General features: G+C 34.5%; 4 protein-coding genes across 9 annotated transcripts in view; 3 read left to right on the top strand and 1 right to left on the bottom strand.

Moving 5' to 3' along the window:
- Positions 1–602: 602 nt before the first annotated feature.
- Positions 603–7,192, top strand: Hmt-1 (ABC transporter ATP-binding protein/permease Hmt-1). 2 transcript variants are annotated; one of them, XM_066293246.1, is made up of 16 exons: positions 603–770; positions 1,043–1,197; positions 1,307–1,485; positions 1,537–1,736; positions 1,790–1,934; positions 2,069–2,243; positions 2,293–2,468; positions 2,519–2,756; positions 2,807–2,982; positions 3,038–3,243; positions 3,296–3,503; positions 5,222–5,400; positions 5,540–5,654; positions 5,711–5,851; positions 6,377–6,498; positions 6,552–7,192. In XM_066293246.1, the coding sequence occupies exons 2-16, from the start codon at positions 1,056–1,058 to the stop codon at positions 6,661–6,663; spliced, it is 2,514 nt and encodes an 837-aa protein (XP_066149343.1). In that variant the 5' UTR covers positions 603–770; positions 1,043–1,055; the 3' UTR covers positions 6,664–7,192. The 2 variants fall into 2 exon arrangements, with proteins under 2 accessions (XP_066149343.1, XP_066149342.1); XM_066293245.1 differs by having other exon boundaries at positions 604–770; positions 3,296–3,507; positions 5,226–5,400.
- Positions 7,193–7,435: 243 nt separating this feature from the next.
- On the top strand, positions 7,436–13,431 carry LOC136345184 (ATP-binding cassette sub-family B member 6-like). 3 transcript variants are annotated; one of them, XM_066293247.1, is made up of 10 exons: positions 7,442–7,736; positions 9,420–9,510; positions 9,556–9,730; positions 9,783–10,196; positions 10,252–10,633; positions 12,046–12,253; positions 12,308–12,489; positions 12,545–12,659; positions 12,720–12,982; positions 13,044–13,431. In XM_066293247.1, exons 1-10 carry the CDS (start codon positions 7,678–7,680, stop codon positions 13,234–13,236), a joined length of 2,082 nt encoding a protein of 693 aa, XP_066149344.1. In that variant the 5' UTR covers positions 7,442–7,677; the 3' UTR covers positions 13,237–13,431. The 3 variants fall into 3 exon arrangements, with proteins under 3 accessions (XP_066149347.1, XP_066149344.1, XP_066149346.1); XM_066293249.1 differs by having other exon boundaries at positions 7,443–7,736; positions 9,425–9,510; positions 13,044–13,429; XM_066293250.1 differs by lacking the exon at positions 13,044–13,431 and having other exon boundaries at positions 7,436–7,736; positions 12,545–12,663; positions 12,720–12,953.
- Positions 13,432–16,237: 2,806 nt separating this feature from the next.
- On the bottom strand, positions 16,238–17,980 carry LOC136345185 (synaptobrevin-1-like). Of its 2 annotated transcripts, none has more exons than XM_066293251.1 (3): positions 17,827–17,980; positions 17,377–17,670; positions 16,238–17,149 (listed from the first exon to the last, which is right to left on the bottom strand). In XM_066293251.1, the coding sequence occupies exons 2-3, from the start codon at positions 17,654–17,656 to the stop codon at positions 17,040–17,042; spliced, it is 390 nt and encodes a 129-aa protein (XP_066149348.1). In that variant the 5' UTR covers positions 17,657–17,670; positions 17,827–17,980; the 3' UTR covers positions 16,238–17,039. The 2 variants fall into 2 exon arrangements, with proteins under 2 accessions (XP_066149348.1, XP_066149349.1); XM_066293252.1 differs by having other exon boundaries at positions 17,377–17,662; positions 17,827–17,974.
- A 566-nt stretch (positions 17,981–18,546) lies between these two features.
- Positions 18,547–27,869, top strand: part of Mhcl (Myosin heavy chain-like) — an 83,923-nt gene continuing 74,600 nt past the window's right edge. For both annotated transcript variants that reach the window (XM_066292634.1, XM_066292633.1), the window contains exons 1-3: positions 18,547–18,763; positions 20,980–21,126; positions 23,852–24,581. In XM_066292634.1, the coding sequence (XP_066148731.1) occupies positions 20,989–21,126; positions 23,852–24,581 (868 nt within the window). In that variant the 5' untranslated portion in view covers positions 18,547–18,763; positions 20,980–20,988. The remainder of the gene's footprint in view (positions 18,764–20,979; positions 21,127–23,851; positions 24,582–27,869) is intronic.

Raw genomic sequence — 27,869 nt, 5'->3', positions numbered from 1 at the left:
TAATTTTGAAAGTTCTTCATCAAACCACCAAAAAGCAAAAAAAATCCCAGAGTAGGTCAAGCAATCAAATCTGTGATTTCCGAAATAGAATCGGTTAGGAAAATTATCCGGGTATTTCGACTGCAACTGTGGCGAACATCGCCAATTGCGTTTGATGATCCCTCGAAATAACGCCTTTACAGCATGAAAACTATCTCCTAATGGCACTGATGTTACAATTAATTGGCTACACTTCATTCAGCAATAAACAATCCAAAGTAATTATTGAAAACTCCCTTTGTCTTGAAATTCAAACAAAATAAAGTTAAAAATGGCTTCCTATGGCACCATCCGCGCGGTTGTCATATTTTCAACGTAGTTCCTAAATAGACTGCAAAATCAACGCTATAAAAACGCCTGCAAGAGGTCTTCGATGATAATCTCATCATTTGGGTCAAATAGAAAAGGATCTAATTAAAAATAATTAAGTAAATAGTTAAATTTTAAACTTCCAGAATTCAAAATTCGTGTCAACGGGCCAATGTGATCAGTGACTCAACTCTTCATACTGTGCAGGCGCAGCTGCTGACACTGACGTTCATCTGACTCAGATTTAACCTCCAAAACATAATCTTTGTTGACACTTGACTTTGTAAGATGTGCCTGATTGTTGCATTAAAATTATGTAAATGATTAAACAAAAATAAGGCAAACTAACCAATTTTGTAATTTTTTGTTAATTTATTCATTAAGCTATGATTAGATTTGTCTCAATTGTCTGGATGAAGTAGGTAAGCACCTGTTTCTAGGTCTACAAATGTAATCATCACGTTACAAGTGAGATATTCAGGTATTTAGCACCAAATTCTTCAAGAAAACGACAAAATACAAAGTATCTGTGTTTAATGCGAAACGTTAAAGTATAGAATTACTTCAAGATGAAGTTATTTGAACATTGACATGCTATTAAACAATGATTATGGAGATTCCTATCTAAATTTAAAAGCTTCACTAAAAATAGCTTTACTCCCTTCCATGATGTGCTAACTAGAGTAATTCATAGAAACATCATAACCATGGATCGAAGCAACCATTCTAACTATTCTTACTGTCCACCAAATGCTTCAATTTGGCAGATTCACGTGGACAATGGGATTAATCCTTGTTTTATGGATAGTCTCACCAGTACTATTATTGCCGGATTTATTCTTCTAGCAGGTAAGATAATTACCTTCAAATAAAATACCAACCACGGGATAATACTCTTATTATTATATTTAACAAAATAGATGCAAATAAAGTCAGATTTATTAAAAGGATGTTCCAGGTACCATTCAGTTATATATCTATAGAAAATATGGAAATGAAGTCTCCCCAAATCACCTTACAAAATCCAAACTCTACATTCTGCAAATGCTTTTAACAATATTCATACCAGTGCTTGATGGCATTAGATTCATCCTATCTGTGACTATATTTGAAAATTCTGCTATTTATGGATATATGGTAACCTAATTTAAGGCTTTGATTTTGTAAAGCTTATAAAGGAATTTTTAGGTGACAACTTTAGTACTGACAGTGTTTTCTTTCATGTACTCATTATGGGTGATTAGAGTGGAAAGGCACTATTTACTGCCTTCAGTACCTACTAGAGGTCATGGAGTAGTGCTTTTATTATTCTGGACTCTAGTTTTTGTGTGTGAAAACCTGATATTTTTAAATTTGAATAAGAAGAATTGGTGGTTCCAGCTGCAAGGGTGAATAGTTCCTTGTTTAAAAGGAATATTTTGGTAAAAGAATGTTGTTTCAGCATCACAAATAAAGTGGAAATGTCCTTCTTTATAGTTAGATATGTAGCCTGCCTGGTGTTGTTCGTCCTGGGATTAAAAGCCCCAGGAATCATACAAAACATTGATTATTTTAACTTAAATGATTCCTCTAGGAACCTGCCTAATGTAAGTTCAATAATAAATAATGCTCATTTGTGCAATCTTGTCACACATGATAAAGTAAACAGTTCCCTTACCAAGAAAGCTTAAACTAATTCCTAATCTCAAGTTTCAAAATTTGAATATTTGAAGTTTTTTAGGTTGAAATCAACCAGTCACCATGGAAAAACTTTTGGAAGAAAATGCGTGTTTTGGTGCCCTTCATGTGGCCCAAAAAGGATGCGTGTTTACAATTTAGAGTCTTCTTCTGTGTATTGCTACTAGCAGGAGGCAGGGTTATCAATCTTTACGTTCAGATTTATAATAAACTTATTGGTATGTTTGGATCTCAACTTGAGATCAGATATAACTGAGAGCTTTCCAGTGAATTCTTTAACTTCGGATGGCATTACAAAACCCACTTTTAGATGGGACTGGATTTTAATATATGTGGCGTTTAAGTTCATGCAAGGCGGTGGTACAGGAGGAATGGGATTTTTGAACAATCTACGCTCTTTTTTGTGGATTCGCATCTCACAGTACACCACCAGAGAGATTGAAGTTTGTGACATTTTTATGCAAGAAAACTGAACATAAGTTAAATATTGTAGGTTGAACTTTTTGCACACTTGCACAGCCTGTCTTTAAGGTGGCACTTGGGAAGGAAAACTGGAGAAGTCCTGCGGGTCATGGACAGGGGCACCGATAGCATAAACAACCTCTTGAACTATATATTTTTCTCCATAGTGCCCACTTTAATTGACATTTTAATTGCAGTTGTGTTCTTCTGCAGCGCCTTCAATATCTGGTTTGGAATTATTGTATTTGTCACTATGCTTCTGTACATTGGTTAGTTTCTTGTGTGTTCATTATACAGGATTTTAGCTGGAGCTTTTCAGGTGTTACTATTTGGGTGACTGAGTGGAGGACGAAATTTATCAGAAGGATGAATTTAGCTGACAATGAAACTAGAGCTAGAAGCGTTGATTCTTTGTTAAATTTTGAAACTGTAAAATATTATGGTGCAGAGTCTTATGAAGTGGATGCTTTCAGAGATATTATATATAAATATCAGGTCAGTTCACATGGGTTGTAGCTCAATTTGAAATTTCAAAATGTCATGTTTTTAGGATGAAGAGTGGAAATCCAATGTAACCTTGAATGTTTTGAACACAGTTCAAAATATCATTATATGCGGAGGGTTGTTGGCTGGAAGTTTGCTTGCCGCATACATGGTGGCGGAAAAGGGTACTTTAAGCTCCGGAGACTACGTGTTATTCGCCACTTATATTGTACAGCTTTATGTGCCTCTTAACTGGTTTGGAACATATTATAGGTAAATTCTTCCTGAGAATCATGGAATTGCTGTTAATAGAACGCATTTTTAGGTCGATTCAAAAGAATTTTATCGATATGGAAAATATGTTTGATTTATTAAAAGAAGAGAAAGAGATTATTGATGCCCCAGGGGCGGGGCCTTTGGTAATAAAGAAGGGGATTGTGGAGTTTAGCAACGTCAGCTTCAGTTATGTGCCTGAAAGACTTGTTCTGAAGAATATTACATTTTCAGTGCCTTCAGGGAAAACAGTAGCTTTAGTAGGTAGATTTATGTTCAGTGCTCATTTTATCTCTTTGCTGAAAAAAATTAAGCTAGTTAATGCTGAAGGTTTCGATCCTAAAATCGTTTTTTTTCCTCCCATTATGACGCATTTAAATATTGAAATTCGGCAAGATTAATCCTTGCAAAAAGTAAATGCGTAATGATCACAAGAATTGTATCAAATTTTGCCAATTCAACAAGAATTTATTTAACACATTATCCGATGTTTTCAATAACTTTTTCATAATGACCACTTTAGATGAACTCTTAAAAAATGCAATGTTAGTTTTCAGGTTAGCAGCTACATACAGGGTGTTCCACATAAGCAGGATTGCTCAATATTTGTAATGAGATTATTTTGAATGCGGTAGTTGCCGGAGTAATGCAGAACGTGTTTTAAAATTACAGCAAAATATACGAAATGGCTGAAAAAAGGTTTGGTGACAACAACTTATACTTTTTTATGGGAAGCTCTCAAAATTATTGATAATGAATAACAATCAGAACCTTCCTGTTTAAAGTAAACCAAAAATTTTATTCCTCTATTTTCTATTCCCAGGACCACATTCTGGTAGTACCATCATCCAATGGCGTTTTTCTAATTACTTCGCTGTCATTGACTTACTTTACATAAAACTTTCTTGAAAACGCCAGAAAACTACAATCAGAATCTCCCGTTTCAGTTTAAATTATAATTCTATTTAACGCCGATTGTCTACCCCCTCGCCCCATTCTGAGCGTCTCTCCATCCAATAACATTTTTAATATATCGTTAACCCTTAAAAGTTTACGTGTAAACTTTAAAAAATATTTAAAAGTATCTCTCTTCATTCGGAGTAGCCCCTTCCCTCCTGAAAGGGCGTAGCGCTTATATTGTATCGCACTTCCCCATGTTAAACGGGATTTTGACATATGAGAGCAAGGGGAGAACCCTTGTTTTAGTTAGCTTTAAGGGAGGAACACACCTCCGAGCAACATCCACTTTCACTCATTAAAGGCGTATCGCACGAGTCTTTCAAAGAAAAGAATCCAACTTTGTCGATTATTATTTTATTCCGTATAACAAAGACCATGTTTGTCGCTACGTTAATATTCCACTGAATCGTCTAAGAAATGGTATCCCTTCGAAATATAAAAAACTTTACAGCCAACATTTTTGCAAACGTACAGCTCACGGGTCGTTTGATAAAGAACGATTAATGCGCGTCACTAAATAAATTTTAATTTTAATACTTTTATATATTGAAAATGTTGAAATTTTATTTAGGACAATTTTATATTGGACACCCTGTATTTTATATATGCTGAGTCTATTACAGTGTGTCTGCATTCAGTGTACAAAAATCGCATACCACGGGCACAATCTATAAAATTTAGTGTGTCAGTGATTCGCAAGTCTTGTCTGTATCATACTTTTATGAGGTCGTGATGCTAGACATTCTTACCTTGCACACAGTTGAAAACTCGCTGAAAAAAAGGCACCTTATATATGGAATCTCCCTAGATATGGAACGCTCTTTTTATAAAATGCTTCACGTGTTTATACAGAGCGTCCCATAATTAATACTACATAGTTACGCTACAAGTTATTTACATAAAAGTAATAAATGATTATAATAAGCGAGTTACGGGATGTTAAAGTTTAAAATCATTTTTCCTCAAAAGTATGAAGTATTAATTATGGGGCACCTAATGTATTTATCTCCAATTTTAGGTAGGGCCGTCTGGCAGTGGCAAAAGTACAATAATCCGGTTATTGTTCAGATTTTACGATGTCGAAACTGGCGCTATTGCAATCGATAGTCAGAATATTAAAACCGTCACGCAAGAATCGCTTAGAAGGGCTGTGGGAGTAGTTCCGCAGGACACTGTTTTATTCAACAATTCGATAAAGTAAGATTTTATCATTTTCATCAAAATAAGTTAATCTAGCAATGAGTTATTGCACATCTTAATAGATAGAATAGACGATAGTCAATATCCCGGAGTCATTAGTTTAACGTATATATAAATATATATTTTTCCACTTCAGATACAACATAAAATACGGCCGAATGACCGCCACTGATTCGGATGTTATAGAGGCTGCCAGAGGAGCCGATATTCACGATAAGATATTAACATTCCCTGAGCAGTATGAAACTCAAGTACTCTACCAATTATACATTTGAATTAAGTTCTTTTTAATAGTTGTTGGTTATAGGTGGGCGAGAGAGGTTTAAGACTGAGCGGGGGTGAAAAACAGAGAGTGGCGATTGCCAGAACTTTACTAAAAGCTCCCGCTATCATTCTTTTGGACGAGGCCACCAGTGCTTTAGACACGCAGACTGAAAGAAATATCCAAGTGAGTTTTTTGGCTGCAAATTTGGTCGATAAGACGTCCAGTTGGTAGGTAGCAAGGAATTGTAATCTGAGTCATGTAGGGGAGAAAAAAATTATGCTGATTTCTGGGTTTATTAATGTATTAATTTATATCTAGAGCCCTCTAAAATGCACTTCATTAGTAAATACGTAGAATTAAGCCTCTTAAATCCCATCGAATCCCAAAATTACAATAATGTCATAACTAGGTATGTAACACGAGAGAAAAAGTGACAGCGTCAGTCGCCAATAAATATCTTCTGCGTACTAGGCTTCTAAATTCGGCCGCAGGCATCATCTTTTGTATCAGTTCTTTTTTACTGCAAGATGTGATACGTTAATTCTGGAAGAAAATCAGTTGTAAAAACAGGAATTTCAAACAGAAAATACATTGAACTTTTGAAATTTAAGTTATCAAAAGGCGTTCCCCACATATAGCAATAATCATCAGACATCATCCTTAGGATTACTCTTTTTTCCACAAGACATTTTAATGGTTTTTTTCCAGGATTCTTTAAATCGAATGTGCGCCAATAGGACTACCGTCATAGTTGCCCATCGACTTTCTACCATCATCCATGCAGACGAAATTCTGGTATTGAAGGATGGCGAGATTGTTGAGAGAGGAAGGTAGAGTTTTTCCATTTGTACACCGATGCATATGTTATTGAAAACTTATTTAGGCATGAGCATCTGATTGGGCAAGAAGGGGTTTATGCCAACATGTGGAAACAACAGCTGGAAAGCAAAGATGGATCAGTGGAAAACAGCCTGGAGCAGATCACTACGTCGTGAAGCTCTTATAGTTTTTTTTTCCAGAAAAAAACTTCCTAGATTATTTTTTTTAACACTTTCTGTTTCTATACTCATTTGAGAATGTAGCAGGTAAGTTGGATTATTATAGGTAAAGTGGATTATCATGGTTAAGCGTAGGTTTATGGATGATTTCATTAATAATCCGTATTTTGGTATTTCGTCAATTATTGGGAAAAATGTTGATTTTTGCTTGGATTAATAATGGGTAAAATCGTTGTATTGAATAGGGCTAAGAATGTGATTATAGAGTGTTCATATGGAGATTGAAATCTCCTTATGCCTCTTGCGATTTATTGATTTTGAAATTTGATTAAGAATAATAGGGCAAGGAGACGAAATATGTATTTATTTAAAAGGGTGAATGTTGCTATTTTTGCATATTATAGAACTTGTTGCCCGCCATCGTAGGAAGGCCCTTCTAGACCTCTTTAGCCTTATTACATATATTAACCCATGTTATTATATTGTGTTAGTTATATTTTATTGATTATTAAAGTGAGATATGAAATTTGAGATTTTCATTTCATTTTTAACCTTTAGGAAGTATAATCGATAACAACCACATTTTTTTTACTTTATCGTTGTCTATAAAAAAGACAGCTCTTCCTAAATGTAAAACTGAATGATTTAATCGCAGAACGTAGTCAGACACGTGTTTTAATGCAGAAACCTAACTTGTTTAAAAATAGATCTTTTATATACCTTTCCGATGAATTTCCCTCAATTAACTGATGATCACAGGAATAGTAATTATGTTTGCTAGCTGAAAACGAATTTTGTGCTTAATCATTTGACAATTTGCGCTAATCTTATCGAGTTGATGAAATATGACCTTAAAATAATAATTGAATATTCATACATTGATTGTTGTATTGTGAAACCTCGGTAAATCTGTCGGCCTTTGACTAGAACAGTTAAATTAACAGTTCGCGAGGGTGCTACCATTTTATGGACGACGGGTGAACGGGGAATTCCAATTTTCGTGTTTACGTTATGGGTGGTAGAGGTAGACCTAAGCATCGGGATGGGAATGTACTGACATCTCTACTCACGTAAGGTTTAAAATATATTAACTTTTTTATCTTTATACAATACGATAGTATTTTTGAGTAGACTCTTTTAAGAGTTAATTTTGCTGGCATCTTTATGCGGCATTTGTTGTTTCATTGGCCGACGAACAGCTATTGGTATCATTAATTGGATAAATAATTTTTAAATGGACAAATCAAATTAATACAACTTTTCAAAAATGTTTACGTATCGTATTGCAGATCAGTTATGTATAGTGCATATCAAAGTAAAGTATCCATATACTGCAATTTATTTCACACGCTGGAGCAGGTTCAGGCTACTTCTCAGGTCTTTTGCGGAGTCAAAAATGAGAAAACATTTAATTTGAAATTTCAGCATGGGCTTTAGTGTCCAGCAAACGCGCTCACAAATACCTATAAAAAGAGAAGCAATTGCATGAACATTTCCCTTCAATTTCAATCCTCTACGAGGAACTCAGAAAAAGCATAAATTCTCTTTCAGGAAAATTAATTATTTTCCATTAGAAGAGTCACACTTTAGCAACATTTTAAGAATTTTCATGAGGTTTTCAAAATAAAAATATTCAACAATTTAAGACATATGTAAAAAATTAACAAAGGATGAAAAAATCATTTAAAAAAGCGCGAAACATGTCAAACGATCGCTTGAACTTTGGATTCAATCAACCATTTTAGACTTAAAATTGAAAAAAAAAAACAAAATTGTGATTTTTTTAATCGTGTTTATTGTTTTCTTGTATCTATGCCTTAGTAATATTGGAATTACATAATATTTTATATCGATTTCGAAGAAATCCGCGGTTTTTTCTTACATCACACTTACATAATTAATTCATAAACCTCGAACAAATACAATTATCTAGCAAATAAATCGTTTTCATTCTTATACAACGAAAAGTCGCTTTGGGAATTTTTACAAAAATCGACAATGGCGCTGAATCAAAATCAGCGTGTTAACACAATTCCATAATACACAGCTTGTTTACTACTCAAAATAAGAACCCTTTATGATACGTATTGAGAGAAACAATAGAATTAACCTGAAATAAACAAAACTGGGTTCGAATGGGGGGATTTATACTGATGAAAAATGGTGTAACGTTATTGTGCCTTTAAGAAACTCACATGTGGATAAGCTGTAAATATCTAGGAAAATTGTACTTTGGTAGAACTTTAAGTACAAGAACTTAAGGAACTTTGCTTTCACAAATATTTATTATTTTTTATTTTTAATATTTCGCAAATTGCGTTTTTCTCTCTATAACACAACATATTTTGAAAGATAAAAGATATATCTGATACATTTGTTTGAACAGGAGTTATACGTGGTATTTAGTCTTGACATGCTTTAATAACATTTTCAATTGCAAATCTGAACTTTCGTGTGCCTAAAAATGCGCCGTCGCGACATTAATTATGTATTCAAGTAAGATTTGACCATTCCCCATACTCACCAAAATCCCATTTTACTGCTCCTTGGTTTCAAGGTGTACAGGTGAATGTTAAGAAAACGTTATAAATTTCACCTATAGATAAAACCTTTCTTTATTAGCACCTGTTCAGATTATATCGAAAAATAGCGTGCATCAAAGTATACTGTATTAATGACTGATTTCTGCCTCTACTTTGAAACTTGAACCCCTTTTTGAACAGTTTATTTAATCTAAATTGAGCATTTTTCAGAAAAGGAGAAAGAGAGCAAGCTATCGACCCAAATGCACCGAAAAAGGACAAAGTGCAGTTTGACAACATAAGCATCAAGCTCAAATTTAAGGTAAGTCTTTAAGGATTTCTTTAGCGAAGTTAATCTTTATCCCAGGAAAAGGAAACACAATCCACATGGATAGGCTTATGGAAAAAGCTCAAAACTCTAGCTCCTTTTCTATGGCCCAAAAAATCAGCCATACTTCAAATCCGAGTAATGTTTTGCTTTGTGTTACTTGGAATTGGCAGAGCTGCGAATTTACTCATCCCACTGTACAATAAAAAGATCGGTAACTCTTCCGTACCTCGAAACTCATTTCGAAACTCACCCATAATTTTTAGTGGATTCCCTGACGGAAACTTCCTCCCATCCCCTAGAATTTAGATGGGATTGGATTCTGACCTATGTAGCTCTAAAGTTCATGCAAGGAGGAGGAGGGGGAGGTATAGGCTTCCTCAACAACCTCAGATCGTTCCTCTGGATTAGAGTACAGCAATACACTACCAAAGAAGTCCAAGTGGAACTCTTTCGGCATTTGCACTCTTTGTCTTTGAGGTGGCACTTAAACCGAAAGACTGGAGAAGTCTTGAGAATCATGGATAGGGGCACTGAGAGCATTAACACCCTGCTGCAAATGATTCTCTTCTATCTCGGGCCGACGGTCATCGACTTGCTCATTGCAATTGTGTACTTTTTTGTAGCCTTTAATTACAAGTTTGGTTTGATAATAAGCATTACAATGGCCGTGTATTTAAGTAAGTCTATTTAAGTCTAATAATACCGAAAAACTCCAAAATCGCTTAAATTCAGTGTTCACAATCTCCATTACTGAATGGAGATCCAAATTCCGGAGACGCATGAATTTGGCTGACAATGAAACGCGTGCCAGGAGTGTGGATTCTTTGCTCAACTTCGAGACTGTTAAGTACTACGGAGCTGAGATATATGAAGTTGAGGTCTTCAAGGACGCCATCCTCAAGTATCAAGTCGAGGAGTTTAAGACCATCATCACAATGAATATGATGAGTTCAGCTCAAAACTTCATCGCCAATTGCGGCTTATTGGCTGGGAGTTTACTCTGTGCTTATTATGTAGTGTACACTGATCAGTTCAACGTTGGAGATTATGTGCTGTTTGCGAGTTATATTGTTCAGTTGTACGCGCCGTTGAATCAGTTTGGAATACAGTATCGGTAAGTCCAGAAGATATGAAACACAAATTGTTTGAATGTTAGAAATGCAAATGGAAAAAACTGCAAATGTAGCAGTGACTCATATTGTTGATCAAGCTACGGTCTCAACAATACAAAACGAAAAACGATTCACGCTATCGGTTAGGTAAACATCAGGCCAGTCAGGTCAAGATCTGCTCAACATCAAATTAGCTATGATGTGCATAGGTGTTTTTATAGTGATGAATGGGATGGAATGATAAAATCAAAATTCATTTAATTGAAATTAATACGTAGCTCCTGGGTATTGACATTCACTGTGTTCCAGTAATTTTTTTAACTGGAGAATTCTAAGCCATACTTACCATAAGGAACTATATACATATAATTGTATTTTCATTATTTCTAATCATAAAATTCCAAAAATTAGGACAAATAGCTGATTTTTCGAATAATCTTCGTAGTTTTGCATTAAGGAAAATACATATAGATAGGAGTCGGTAATGCATTTAAGTTTGAAATTTTTAGCGGGTATATAGAAGGAGGTATAATGAATATTATTTGAGTAAGAAAATCACTAAATATAAATTTTAAAAAGTTTTTGTTTGCCCGAAATGGAGTATTCATTGACTGCATATGCTTGAATAAAAGATCAACCTAGGACTTAAAGAATAAATTTAAAACTAACAAATACCTTTTAGAGGATTCATGAATATAGCTAATAAAATTTAAAAAAAAAAGAAAAAACAAATTAAATTAGGCATGATGATCGAACACCATTCACTGGTCTTAAATCAATCTTTTAGTCTTCACATTACTTCGCAAAAAAATGTTCAGTCATTCCTCATCAACAGAGATGAGGATTGTCTGAGTGTTTATCACATGTTTTTCATGCGGGCATTCCATAGACTTGAATTCTGTGAATTTAATTTTTTTTTTATAAAAAAACTTTTCTATGCAAGAATTACTGTCACCAAAACGTCAACAAAAATTGTCTTTCTAGTCCTTAGGTAAAGTAGTAAAGGGCGAATATTGCTTTCAATTCAACCTTTTCTTACGTGTGAGGTGTTATTTACAAACAAGAGAAAGAATGAACAAATCAGCATCGGATATCATTAAAAATAATATCACTCTTGTTTTTTTTTAATACATCATTCTATATATTTGTGCTGAGATTAAGACTTCTCTTCGCTGATTTTGAATATATAATTATTTATATATTTATCTTTAGCTGTTTCTCAGATATTGAAGCTCGCCTATTGGATAAAAAATGTAGGCAATTGCTGCCCGTTTGGCATCATGCAGTAACAATCAAACAAAAAAACTTTCACCGACTTAAAGATATTCGTAAGACCGGTAATAACGAACATTAATCCATTTGATCAAATGCAGTAAATCACTTTGCATTATAGCGAAAATTACGGTACTTCCAGGCAAATTCAAAACAACTTCGTGGACATGGAAAACATGTTCGATCTACTGCGCCAAGAACAAGAAGTGGTCAACGATCCAAATGCCAAAGAACTGATTCCTAAAGAAGGAGGAATTGAATTCAAAGACGTCACTTTTAAATATAACCCCGAAATAACCATACTTAAGAACATCAGCTTCAATGTACCACCTGGGAAAACCGTTGCTCTTGTCAGGAAAATGATGCATTTAACCATATTTCTCCATTAATGTTTTTATACTTAGGTTGGTCCATCTGGAAGCGGCAAGAGCACTGTAATCAAACTCCTATTCAGGTTCTACGACGTAGATTCCGGATGTATAACTGTCGATGGTTATAACATTAAAAGCGATGTAACACAACAATCATTGAGAGCGATAATTGGAGTGGTACCCCAAGATACTGTACTCTTTAATCAAACCATCAAGTAAGATATAATTGCTCAAAAATTATTTTAATCTTAAGCGAAAAAACTACCATAGATATAACATTCAGTATGGGCGAGTATCTGCGAATGAGGCTGAGATAATTGAAGCTGCGAAAGGGGCAGATATTCACAATAGGATAATGTCATTTACCCAACAATACGACACAGTGGTTGGTACAGTATTGTACATCTTAAAAGCTTAAAGAACTTTGAGATTAAATTCTCTATAGGTCGGAGAAAGGGGCCTGAGACTAAGTGGTGGCGAAAAGCAAAGAGTGGCTATTGCCAGGACTCTTCTGAAAGCCCCCTTAATCGTCCTTTTAGATGAAGCGACTAGTGCCTTGGACACTCACACGGAAAGAAACATTCAAGAATCTTTGAGCAGAATGTGTGCTAATAGGACTACATTGGTAGTTGCACATAGGTTATCTACCATCATCAATGCGGATGAGATTTTGCTATTAAAGGACGGGGCAATTGTTGAGAGAGGAAGGTGGCGGATTTGAAGCATAATTTTTCAATCAAATAAATATACTGAAATCGATCCCTTATAGACATGAAGATTTAGTTCTAAAAGAGGATGGAATCTATGCGAGTATGTGGAGACAGCAATTGGAGAGCAATAAAACAGTAATCAAGAATGGGGATGAGGAAGAAAAAGAGTCAGTAAATGCTGAGGCAATGCTTCGTCCTAGGAAAAACAAAATCAGAGAAGACGCACAGAAAGTAGAAAAAAATTTAACTTGAACTGATTATTTTTGTGATGCTACATAAGTTTAATCAAAATTCGAACTTAAGACTAAGGTATTGTACTTATAGCGTAATTTGTAATAATCTTAATATTTACGTTTTTTTTTTATTTGCCAGTGTCTATTACTGATTTATGAAGGTATATAACATTTTATAAATTGTAAAATAAACCAAACTCCATTAGAAAATGCTATTTTATTTAACTGGTGTTATATTACTAGACTTCGTTTTGCTCATTTGGTTGGGGTTAAGTATAAAAATGTGATACGTACGTGGAATTTATTAATTTTTAATGAAATTCTCTTAGTCTGAAAATTCAGAATTTCGACCAACATGAATAATTGTAAAAATATAAATCTCCATTTACCGTAACGTCAAGATAAGTGATGATAAGGGATGATAAGGGAATTATTTTTAATTAGATTCCACGGAGCACTCAAAGGCAGCAACTAAACGGCGAAAGCCATAAATATATCATCGCTGCCGTCCGCATCACCCCATGCCACTATCACAAACGAGATCCTCGGATATCTCTCTCCTGGTGACGGCCTACACAATCAGACTGTTTAGTCTGATTATTTCTGGCCGCCTGCGGTGATTGTGGTGGGCACATGCGGGTTAGTATCATGACGTTTCCGCCGTTTCTGTGCTGCCAACCTTTAAGGCCCGTAGGGTCCAATCTCTAATGGACAAATTTACAGCGAAGAGGAACGGCAATTCAATTTCGTTTTCATGGCGAAAGAAGGTAGCGGTTGTGCTTAGTGCCATCTGTCGGTAGACGCAAGATGCAGATTCTGACTGAGGAACTATATAGAAAGGATTGATCAAGTCGTGTACTCACAAGGTTGGAAACCTATTCTCCGACTAGTATACAGGTCATAATTTTGGCTCTTCGGATTCGATTTTCATTTACATATGTCGAAGCACGCTAAATTATTACGAGTTGGTAGTATAAAACAAGATTTTAGGGGGCAGGGTAACCATCACAAGCTCAAAATTAGTCGTACACTCGTAAAGACAAACAAAATCCTGTCAGTTGCAACTTTTTAAAATAATGGAAACTGCATTTTCATCAATTGCTCCATCTACCAACAAAGCTTCGTTTCTCTTTAAAATATTCCTAACTATGAAGCCAGTAACTGCTATTAATAATAATTGTAATATCACATGATAAATTTTAAAACGGATCATATTCACCTTAATGTCAACATAAATAAGTTCTTTCGTAATTTTTTGAAAATTTTATACCAAATCTACAAATCAATGACGCCGTCATGTATTTAATGTGAAAATATCAACTTTTTTGTTGAAAAATTTGATCAGAATTGTGAATTACTTAACATAATATACAGGGTGTCCTCGAATTACGTGGCCAAAATAATACCGCAGATTGTTTGAGTGAAAATAAGTCGATTTAACTAAACTTCCCTCAGTCCAAAAGTTGATAATTATGGAGCTACAGGGTGTTAAAGTTAAAAAAAAAAATCACATTTTCTTTAATATCTTTCGATTTCTTTGAGTTAATTTCACGAAATTTCATATTTGAGGGTGTTTTAGGATACGAAATTCAAATTTATTAACGATTTAGTTGTTTCTTCTAGGGGGCGCCACAAGCGGCCATTAGGACACATTTAAATCTCTGTAACTTTTTCGTGCCACGGTGTATATCATTTTGGTATTTAAAAACCTTTTTCCCTACCTTTTATACTTAGAAAAGGTATACTTTATTGACGTCGCTAGAAGCAACGGTTTTGGAGAAAAACGCATAATTCTAATGCGCTGCATATTTGCGTTAGCGCTTTTGAGTAAATAACTCAGTTGGCTATGTTTTTAATTGACATTTTAACACTTGAATTTGTTTCTCAAATGTCAGTTTTTTTATTTAGCCCTCAGTTTTTCTTGTCAGTTTCGCTTCTTGTTCCTGTAAATATCCATAAGTATGGCCAATAATAATTTAATTAATTAGTAAGTGTTATTCTCGCTTGTTGTTGTTTCTTTGTTAATTATTATTTTTGTTTTCTATTTAATAATATCTGATTTTGAAAACTTATTGTTATACCTTTACTAATAATTATTTTTGAAAAACTTAATTTTTTTTAACGGAAAATAATTTTAAGGTAATTTGCATGCATCATCAGGCTTAGATGCATTTTTCTCCAAAACCGTTGCTTCTAGCGACGTCAATAAAGTATACCTTTTCTAAGTATAAAAGGTAGGGAAAAAGGTTTTTAAATACCAAAATAATATACACCGTGGCACGAAAAAGTTACAGAGATTTAAATGTGTCCTAATGGTCGCTTGTGGCGCCCCCTAGAAGAAACAACTAAATCGTTAATAAATTTGAATTTCGTATCCTAAAACACCCTCAAATATGAAATTTCGTGAAATTAACTTAAAGAAATCGAAAGATATTAAAGAAAATGTGATATTTTTTTTCAACTTTAACACCCTGTAGCTCCATAATTATCAACTTTTGGACTGAGGGAAGTTTAGTTAAATCGACTTATTTTCACTCAAACAATCTGCGGTATTATGTTGGCCACGTAATTCGAGGACACCCTGCATATGGTTGAGATACATTCCCTGAAAATTCAGGTAAAATAATAATATGCGATTTTATGTAGTTAAGAAACGCAATTAAATGGCTAAATATCACCCCGGTACAAGTTGTTCGTCATGTAAATTCGTGTGATTTACGCAGTTCTACGATGGGCCGTTTTTGAGATATTTAGATTAGACAGGATGTGTAAGTTATATATATTTGCCTTTTATTGAAAGCAAACTATTTAGAGACAATATTCAAAAGTTTGTGAGCATCTAACAATAATTTAAAGCTATCTGGCGAAATGACAATGCTCATGTAAAAACTAAGTCTTGACTCGGCACAGTCTTGGATAAGTGTGTTTTGTGTTGTAAGTATATTCTTTGAGGTACAAAGTTGCGAATTTGCAAGTTAGTTTTAAAATAAATATTTGCATAGGGATATAAATTCAGGAGATCAAAATTAATATTATTTATTTGCGACATTAATCACAAAAATCACATAAATCAAAATGAAGGAATTAATCCTAGAAATTAATACTAATGTTCCTGAAATAATAAGCTTTTAGTTCGGTTAATTATCGGCAAAACTTAGAATTTAAGACACCAATAATGAAATAATGCTAAATAAAGAATTTTTTGAATTTCTCTTCTATTGCCTACCACAGCAGAATTCATTGCAGCAATATTTAACAGCTTATAAACTATGAATAATGATAATATAAACCATAACTAACAAGTAGAAATATAGGGTATATTGTATAGTATATAAAATATGCTTTTGATTAGAAGTATTATTTAATACTTAAAAGAAATTTTCTATTAATCTCAAGACACATAGGTATATTTTCCAAAACGTTTATATATAAAAAATAAGTAGTTTGTGTAAACTTATTTATAGTCTAATTGACACAGTATTAAGGCACCATGTAAAACCCATAAAATTGCCTCATATTTGAGAAAAAATTATAGGTGGGTTGGTCAGGTATTGTTAAGGTGAAAATGTAAATTGAAAACTCATTGGCATCTTGATGATTTAAAGTCACAGTACATCAATGTGGAACTAATAATCAATTTTTGTAGTAGTAAATCTATAAATTGGCATTTCAACCAAGAAATAGTAATAAATATTTCATTGAGATAGACAACCTTAATGGCTTACTTGACCCACTAGTGCAGATCTTAAAAATATACACCTGAAGATGCTCTAAAAGATATACAGTTAGTCTACTTGCCCAAAAAATGAAGAGAATACAAATTCAGTGAGGTGAAGTTGTTGGATCAACAGACTGGATCTTCATATTTTCATGTGGTGCTTTCATGGTAGAATCTGAGTCAGAGTCAGAACCGCTACCTTTAGCTATGGAAACTGCAAAGTTTTGAAAAACCCTTTTGTTAGGGGTACATATATTTCATATAAAATGTTTAATTTCTATTAAGATAACTCAATTTCAAACAAGCAACTTTTGATACACAAAATAATAAGTAATATCATTGGGTATTTGCAATAATAATGGGAATGTTCATTGTGACAAATAAATTTGAATTACCACAATTCTAGATTAAAGATAAGATAAGCAAGACATTATTACTTACTAATAATGATGGTCAACAGGATAACAGCAATAACCCCTATAATAATCATCATTTTTAAATTCTTCCACCAATATTTTCGTTTCAATTTTTGAGCCTGCTGTTCGAACCTCTTGCCCCCCTCCTGCAAGGCATCAGCCCTTGCGTCTAGCTCAGTTAACTTCTGGTCCCTTTCCAAAACTTTTTCCACATTTACTCTCATGATACCCACAACCTCATTAACCTGTTGTTGGGTCTGCTCCAGTTTCGAGGGCGGCCTAGTGGAGCCTGAAGGGTTCTCCATATTGTGCTAAAAAGCTATTCAGCATTTCAAATACAAATTAGATTAGTCACAAAGTTTAAACAGCTACGAGTAATGAGGAATCTAGTTAAGATAAACAAGGGAATAAGGCGTTTTTTGTTTTTGTGTATATAGTAGTTCTCGAAAGAGAATTTCAGGAGCTAGATGCTTACCGGGTTGCCGGTGAATTCGACCACAAAGGGGATATATAGAATTGAAATAAACACAAATAAATAAGCTATAAAAACGGAAAATTTGTGCTTCTTTGACGGCTGACTGCTATATGGAACGTTTATTGTTTTTAGCCATTTTCATGACGTCATTTGAAGGACATGTCAAATTTGACGCATGACTTTTAGCACATATTTAAACTGAGGAGACTAAGTAGAATTTGTATTTTTGGCATGATATTAAAATTTTATATACAAAAAAAAATAGTAGTGAATGCTATGTAGGGTGTAATTTTAGTCGATTAATTACATTTATTTTTCCAAGAAATCCAATCTGTAGAAATCCTTAATAAAAGTAGTGGGGTCAGTCTACTTTGATGAATTTTAGAAATGTTTACAGTCTCATGATGTCTATGATTCTCTTTCTATAAATTTAGCTTGTTTAAAATTTTGCGAGATAAGAAAACAATTTTTCTTTCCTTGAAAATCTTTTAAGTTTTCATCAATTTGTCTATATTGTCAATAGTGTAAATGGTTGCCTATACCTGAATCCAATATATAAATACACAAAATTTTTAGCGCCATCTATCCTAACACAGTTTATCAAGCTTCCATCATTGTCTTACAGATTACTATTTCTATTTACGCCAAACAAAGACGGGTAATAGGCTTAGGAAGTTATGCAAGGAAGGATATGCTGAAAAGGAATGGAATATGGAAACGGAAAATAGTTGAACGACCAATGTTGTGGTGGGTGCGCGTATGGAGTATTGAACTGTCAAAACAGATCGAAAAACAGTGAAAATCGAGTTTTCTCAATTTTCTTCCTTTTTACCAGTGTTTTTTAAAATAAAATTTACAATGTGCAGTGTGATATAGTGATTTTCAGTGTTCCGAGGATTATAACCAGAGATTTGGGCTAATATTCGACTGATAAAAGGTGTGGATTAGCTTTTATTGACATTTTTATCGCCCAAAGGCAAAACAATTCCCTTGGTAATAGCGAATTTATAGTAGGAAACTGGCTCATATGCAGGTTTTCTTACACGAAAGAATGGTTATAAATTTATGGCATTTCAAGCAGAATTCAAGTTAAATTAGCTAAGAATAACAGACCTTCACAAGCATGTATAATCCTCTCAAACTTATTGATTTCATTAAGACTTAAAGACACTTTCTTCACCTGTTTCCTATATTCTTTTTACTCCAGTTTATACGTATTTCTATAAATTCAAAACAGAGATTAGGAGCGTGATGTCCATCATCAATGGTCCCATTTTTAACTTAATTTTTTAAAAGTTTTTGAACAAAAATTAAATATAAAAAATATTTGGAATATACAGGCTGTTTTAAAAAGCATGGAAGAACACACTTAAGACTTTTTAAATTAGACATCTTGTGTATTGCTATTTTCTTACCACTTCTTTGCAAATAACAAATATATGGTTTATAAGAATAATTACACCAATCTTCTTCTATTGTCCATGTTGAATTAGTATTAGAAAACCCTATATTATTGAAATAAGGAGCAGTGTACAGGGTATCCCATTAAATAAAGTACATCTTTGCTTTTTTTGAAACATCTTGCATATCCCATACATCATCGGTTTAAATCTTTAGATACATCTTTTAGATAAAACAATTTTGTCAAAAATGAAAAGCAAATCGTTAAAATTCAGGTGTTTACAATGGAAAACTGTAGTCACTGATTCAATTGCCAACATCACATAATATCCCATTCCCAACTTGTGTGGTAGGTCCAATATTACCAAAAATCATCCCTCGATAAGATCAAGTCATTTTTAAACTTCTTGAGCATTTTAAGCAACTTTATCAGCTGAGATTTAAATTGAGATTTAGTACTGAAGAAAAGATTTTTGTGTTAAAGATTGTTTGTAGGAATGGAAACTACAAAATTAATGTTTTTTTCTGAGAGAACCCAACTTTGTAGCTATAAGCCAATTTATATATTCAAACCTACAAAAAAATATCAATTTTTATTTCCAATTTTTCTTAAAAAGAACTACATACATTCAGTTTCTTTGATTTTTATTATGTATGAAGACACATAAATAGAGGTATCTGGAAAACGAGGCGTTAGAGGGAGATCCTTAAAGTACACCCTATTCACGTAAAAAGAATTGCAGAATTTAGCAGTTAATTCAAATTATGAGTAATATAAGAGTATTTAAACATAAGGAGAAAGTTGCTGGCGACGCCATTTCCACTATATATTAAAATTTTACTAAAATGTCAATTTTCTTCCCCAACAAAACCCCTGATATTACATTTAGTACCATATGTTAGTTTTGTTCAGGAATTCTTTAAAGAAGTCTAAAAATAAATTTTTAATTTGCTGCCCTCTATTTCGGTTATTATTAACTTTTAAATGGAGGGAAATTCTGTTGACTCTTGAAATTATTACGTAAGGAATCTGTGATTCCGTTATCTACTATAATTAATGGGACATTCTGTATTTTCCGCACGATAGGTACCTATGTCTTGACCTATCTACTATGCAACAGATGTGGGAATTCTTTTAATTTTATAGGTCATTATGCAGTTTAGGTACTTATATTAAGTACGCAAACCCTAAGAGCTATTTAAACCGCGATTTGCATCAACCAGATCTTTATTATCTAGATGCAGAATTGAGGGTAATGTACCTGTAATGGATCAGCAAACAGTTTAGCCCAGAAGATCAAAGTTTTTGTTTAATGAAGCTTACGTAAAGTTACGTTCAATTTAGAGAAATTTACGCAAGCGAAATGTTTATTTTTCACCGCGATTATCACGGATCTTGGATCTTCTCCCAAAATATTCAACATAACAGGTATTTTACTAACCACTTGCAATTATGGTATGCTTATCTAGTACATAATAAGCAAGTTTTTCATGTAGATTGTTGATAACCGAGATAACAGTACCTTAACACTCGTGTCACGTAGTCATTGTTCTAATGGTATTTATATTATTTTATCATAATAGTAGCTACATTAAGGTAAACATATATAGAAAGTGAAAAGTGGTTACAGGATTTGGCTTGATCTTCTATTTGCTTTTTTTACTCTCTTAACTCTTACATTCCTGCAAATATTTCATACACACGCACGGGTGTACGTACTTAATCCCTTTTCGTTCCCTTGCATTTTACAGATAACCACCATGTTCAAAAGCTTCATAAAAGGCGTAACATCCGACAAAGATGATAAAGACAAGCGGAAGAGGGACAAGAAAGACCGGAAGGACAAACAAAAAGTGGACCGGGCCACTTTGTCGGCGGAAGAACTTTTAAGATTAGAAGTAAGTATCTAATTTTGAGCAATTCTCTATTTTAATCAATTTATACTGCGTGACATTGAAAAGAGAGCACCCCGTAAAAATGGTTTGATTTAAATAATTTTTGGTATGTAAAAATGATGTTTTTCGATTATATTTTCGCATGCGTTTTTGCGTTATCAGGAATTTTAGGTATATTTTCGGTTGTAAAAAGTATAACAAAAGACGAAAGACGTCGAATAGTGAGTTTGCGAGAGGTTGGTTTGTCATTGGAAAAAATCGCCACTAAGTTGAATAGAAGTTTAAATACCGTGGTGAATCGTTGTTGAGCATGGTTCTAGGAAGCTCATTCACAAACCCCATTCTGTGTTATCTCTTACCGTTCTTCATCGACAAAATCGATTGCAGTGGTGCAGAGAACGGGTGCAATGGGATCTGGAATAGGATACTGTAGTCTTCGACGACGAATCCAGATTTTGTTTGGGCATGCCGGATGATCTGGGATGAGTGAGAAGGCGACGATGTGCAAAGCAGAATATTCAATTTTCAGTCCAGAGACACGTTCACCACACTACATGGATAATGGTGTGGAGTGCTATAGCCAGGCATGGTAGCAGGTCACCTTCAATTTTCATCAAAGGCGATATGACCGCTCAAAGGTACATCCGAGAAGCCTTGGAGCAGTATCTTCTGCTCTACCTCAGAACGCTTCGCAATCCGGTTTTTCAACAAGGTAATGCACGACCACACGTGGTTTCGGTGTTTCTATGGATTTCTTCGAACAAAAGGAAATCAATTTGTTACCTTGGCCACCCCAGTCTCCAGACCTATCACCAATCGAATATGTCTGGGATATTGTGGGTAGAAGGTTACAAAATTTACCTTATTCTCCATAAACTCTAGCATATAAACTCACAAATGCCGTGCACATAGTCCCTCAAAAGGAAGTTGACCATCTCATTGATTCGATGCCTAGATGTGTCCAGGAGCGCATAAAACAACGAGGAAGGCCAACATATTAAGTTTGTTCGCGGTTTTAACCATCGAAATTGTTTAATTTTTTAGCGATGTTCTTATGTATAATATATTATTATAAGAAACACTCATAGCAAAAATGATTTAGATTAAAGTATTTTTATGGTGGTCTCCTTTTCTATGTGACGCAGTAAATTTTAAATTTAAATATATATACATATGTAGGACTTTAGTCCCCGGAGGGTCACATAATTCTCAATACGCAATGGATAAAATTGTTTAATAACAGTTATTGATTTCAATTAGTAATTCATAAAGTAATTTTACCGTCTGTTACATAATTTAATAGTATTAACGCAATTTTTCCTAACTGTGCTTTAAAGCTGGTAAATAGCAAATAATGCAGACTTAAAATGCTAATTGTAATGGAAAGTGCACTTGCTGCTCAGGTATTTGCTTATTGTGGGTTTGGCGTATTATAAACATTGTAACACGTCTGTTGTGGTCTCTATGATGTAACTAAACAATTTAATGTGAGTGTAATGGAATTGTGGGCTAATTGTTAAATATACTGCAGGGTGCCCCCAGACTCGATCAGATTAATTAAATTAAATGGCTAGTCTAGAATGTAGGACAAAGAGTGCGGTTAATAATCCTGTTAATTGGTATATGGACATGTAGGAGAATAGGGAAGCAGACTATAGAGAGGGGAAAATCATAATGATGAAACTTAATGCATAAAACAAAAAATATAGGGAAATAAAAGAGAAATGAAGTCAATTTAGTAAAAATTTCGCAAAACAACGTCGATAAGAAGAAAATGAATAGAATGCAAAAATTTCAAATTAAAAGGGAACAATAAATACACCAAAAGAGAATAAAAACTTTACGGGACAATGGAACAAAAACGAAATTTTACAAGATAGAAACGTGATTTTTATACTCTGTTAAAAAAATTTTTATCCTTCATAGCGTCGAATAACCAAAACAAGGAAGAACGAGATATATTTCAGCAAGTATTTCTATTATTCAACCAGCCATGCGTTACATCCTTCATAATGTGGCGTCATCTCAGCCGCATAGATCTGGGTGAGGTTCTTCCTAGACTCCCGTACCATGTATTTGCTCAAGAATAACTAAATACAGACTAGCAAATATCAATAAACACATTATACACTTGATCAAATCTCAAGGTAAATAGGCTGAAAAACTGTTAATATTTCGATTAGAATTCAGTCATCGGACTGATTTATTACTGAGGATATTGCTGCAAGTGGTGTAACTGATTTTGTTATATTTCTGTAGAATGTGGAAATTACCTAATTCGGAGGTGGAATTCTAGGATTTCCATAATTGATAGGTTTCGATGTCAATATACTTAATGACGGGCAGTAGAGTTAGATAAAAATTAAGGTATAGCAAGACTTGATATAAAATTGCGGAGTTTACTTCAGAAGGTCATGAATTAACATTGGATTCTGAAGACATTTTATGGAAACTTAATGAAACTCGCTGCTCTCAAATGCGAGTGACCTTAAAACTGTGAACAACGGAGATGAAGATGGCATGACTTCTACGTTATTAAATAAGCAAACAAACCTAAAGTTACTTTAGATAAGATATAGGAGCGAGCAACAAACAATTAAGAAAAGAAAGATTAAATTCTTAGCTTTTTATTAACCTTCGATAATTGAATCTTGCTTTCATATTTTTCAGTTGTGTAATTTTGTATTTTTAACTTCTAATTGCGTCTTACCATCCTCTTCATTTCCAGGTCAGAAGATCTCTCAAACTCCGCGGTCGCCGCAAAGACAAAGAAAAGCTCCCCTCCGGAATAACCGCAGACTACACAGCTGATTTTCTGGCCAGTCTGGAACGAACCGATTCCCCTCTAATACCCGGCTCTCCCAGCCAAATCAACAATTTCGAGAGTGCTTACACCCAGTCAGACAGCTCGGAAACGAGCCTCAACTCTCTGAATCAAAAGAACGTACCCCCACTACCTCCAAAACCCCCCAAGCGGGGTATCTTGAAGGCACCCAAAGTTACCCTTACCCAAGATAGTTCCAATAGCCTTAATGGTCATCACAACGGGGACCATGTGGATTTAGTCAGAAACACGTTGCAGAATGAACTGATAACTTACCAAAACGTACCTGGACAGAATGGGTTTAGTTGTAGTGTAAGCAAAGGCATGAGCAGCCAGTTGATGGTTATTACTTCTACGTCGCCAAGTGCGGATAGTTTAACTGATACCACGAATAGTTCCTTCGCGACCCCGCCCTTTTCGTTGAGCCCCGTGGGGGAGTCTCAAGGGTTCCATCGATGGTCGCGGACTTCAAATTTCGACGAAATTGAGCTGCCATTACCGGAAATTGTTCCCATAGTGTTGCCGAAGCCGAGGACTTTGATAGTGCAACGGCAGAAACCTCCAAGGAGTGATTTTGGATTCTCTTTGAGGAGGGCGATGGTGCTGGAGCGGTTCAGTGGAAAATCTTTGGAAGGTAAGGAAGGGGATAATGGGGAAGTTAATGGTGGAGCGGGAGTATAAAAGGGGAGGGGAAATAATGGGATAGGAACAATCATGCGGAAAAAGTGTGCCATAATAGAGCAAAAATATAAAAATGCAATCGATGTGCTGAGATGTACTTCACTGTCATGTACACAACCCGTCATGCTTACTACAATTTTTTACATTTCCATTCATTTTCCACGTTTATATAAGGTGTTCCATTAAGACCGGATATTTTAAAATTGGAAAAAAACGTAGTGTTTATTTAAAAAGTTGATACCTCAGACATGTTTATTACAATAAAGTGTATAGTTACATATATAATCGATGGAACACAATTTCTGATAAATAGCCCCTTATGACTTGACTGATGGTAGCAGTTGATTCACTTGACGAAATTTTCGATTACATTTTGGTATAGTGACATTTCAATTTCATGAATGGTGCTGTGAATCTTGTCATTTAGCTCAGGAATTGTTCTTGGATTATTGACATATGCGCTCCTGTTCAAAAAACCCCCAAAAAAAAATCCAGCAGCACCAAATCGTAGGGTTGTGGAGGCCACACCACATCGCTCTGACACGAGATAACTCTCTTGAAATTTTGTCTTTAATAATTTAATTGTTTCGGTTGTTGTGTGACAGGCTATGTCGTTCTGTTGAAACCACATGTTCATGAGATCCATTGCAGCAATTTTAGTCGAGAAGATGTTGGTTGTAATTTCGCTATAATGATCGTCTCTGACGGTGACGACACTGTTAGTCGTATTCTCGAAGAAGAACGGTCCAATCATTCTATCAATCCAAAATGCGTACCAAATAGTGCTTCCTGGTGGATGTTTAGGACATTGCAGGTTTACTCTTAGATTTTCAGCTACTCAAATGCGACAATTTTGTTGTTGACGTAATCATCAAGTTGGAAATGTACTTAATCAGAGAAAGTGATTTTCTTTAAAAAAAAATCACCATTCGCTTGTTGTTGTTCTTACATATATTCTGTGACCGTTCGGCGCTCTGCATTTCTATAGGTTTTAAATGTTGTGTCAATTGAATGTTGAAAGTTCGTAAATGCAGATTTTTAGTCAAATTTCACTGTAAACTGCTATGCGAATGCCCAATTCTTAAGAACAATGTCGAATTCAAGTGGAAGGATTCTGGGCAATACTTACTAATTGCTGGAATGTTTTTTATTAGACCGAGCTGGATGATCATGGACAAATCTCTTTTGGACTTGAACTGGATCGCTTCAAATGTCGTTTAATCGGACCATTGTATTGTGAAAAAGTGTATTATGGTGATCGAAAATGCCACGACATTTTCCAAGAGTCTCCGTGAAAATTTTCACTTGGGTAGTTGATTTTCACAATATTTATGCGTCGTGCACCCGTGTAATTCTCCATAAGTAAACCTCAACGTTCACTCGTGATAAGTGTTCAAATACAACTTTCCACATATGACACAAAGAAAATGGTGATAAATTCAGAATAATAGGTTTAATGGGACACACTATATATGTACACTTGATCACAGCTTAAACCTGGAACTTCACACTTAATTTTTGAGCCGTAGTCTGCACACTGGGGCTCTATTAACCAGCACAAAGGCTATGCAAAATTACACTTAATGGAAAAAACATAGTTTGATTTAGACTAGTACTCACCGATAAATACACTCAGTCAAACTTGTATGGAATCATCGAGTATTTTGCAAAGAAATGATTTTTGGTGGAAATTATGTGCTAGAAATTTAAAGATTAGGTTGAAAAAATATTTATATTGCAAGAATTCAAAGAAAAAAAACAATTCTGTATGTAATAATGAAAACAAACTAAACGCTCTCATTTTGTAAAAGCAAGATTTATAAGAAATTTAAATTATAAATGAAATTATAGACCTTTTGAGGCGTTTTAGTGATCTGTATTTCTACCTCTAACTTCAATGCAAGAACGAATGCGACGGGGCATGTTTCTTAAAAGGCCGTCAATTTTTTCTTGAGGAAGATTTCTCCATTCTTCAAGAACTACTTGTATCAGTTCTTGTGTATTTCCCAGATTGTGTTAACGAGCCCTAACCTTTCTTTTAATCACGTCCCATAACTGTTCTACGGGATTCAGGTCTGGAGAATAAGCAGGCCATGTTAAAACTCCGATACCTTCCGTTTTCAAGGTATTTTTCGCGACTCTACTGGTATGCGGTGGGGCATTGTCGTGCATAAATAAAAATTCTCTCCGGCAGCACCTGTCCAAGTTGTTATCATTGGTCGGAGCACCAAATCTACGAACTTCTGTCCATTTAAGGTGGGTAGAATGGGAATTAAAGGAATTTTTTTCTTCAATAGTTATGCCGCCCCAAAACATTACTGTTCCCCCTTTATATTTTGGGACAGATCGGGCAGTTTGGAGCCTGGTTTGCCTTCTACGGCCTCTTAAAACATGGAATCGCCGATTATCAGATCTAAGACCAATCCTGGTTTCGTCCGAAAACAGGACGTTTTGCTATTCGTCCATTGTCCAATTTTGGTGCTGCAAACACCAATTTAATCTATCGCGTTTATGTTATCTCGTCAATTTGGGGACTATTAGTGGCCTTTGACTAAATAATTCTCTAGCTCGAAGTCGTTTTCTAATCGTTTCCACGGATACGCGTATCTCTGTCACTTGTAGAAATTGCTTTTGAAGCTCTGGAATTGTTACCGTTGGATTTGTTCCAGTTATTTGCACTAAAAATCGGTCTTGTCGATCTGTAGTAACGTTTTGGCGACTTCTTCTTGGTCTGTTTTGCAATGTTTCCAATTCTAAGTACCCTTGAATGAGTTTTTGAAACCGCCCTTTGCGACATAGCAACTGTACGAGCAACGGTTCTTTGGGACATACCCAGCTTCACTGAGACAATTATTCTTCCTCTCCGTATATCATGTAATCCCACAAAAGGCATTTTAAGGCGGTTAAAAACAAAAAATTCAAATGAGAAAACCTGAGACATGACTTCTAAATTAATAAAGTCTATACTACCGATGTACTAACATTAATATGTTATTGAACTAAACGTTGTTTATCAATAAATACAACATTTGTTTATTTGAATGCAAAAACAAATCAGTAAAAACACTTTTCAGTAAAGTACTGGGTGATTCCATATAAGTTTGACTGAGTGTATATGTAAAGTCGTTGTGATAAAAAAATCTACATATTGGATTAAATTTAATTATTTAAAAATATAACGTAAAAGTACAACACTTTAAATGATTTATAAAAAAAATCGTAATACTTCTAAAATAAAAAA

This window comes from Euwallacea fornicatus, chromosome 18 (genome assembly GCF_040115645.1).
Source record: "Euwallacea fornicatus isolate EFF26 chromosome 18, ASM4011564v1, whole genome shotgun sequence".
NCBI classification, from domain to species: Eukaryota; Metazoa; Arthropoda; class Insecta; order Coleoptera; family Curculionidae; genus Euwallacea; species Euwallacea fornicatus.
This window is presented reverse-complemented; position numbering and strand designations above follow the sequence as displayed.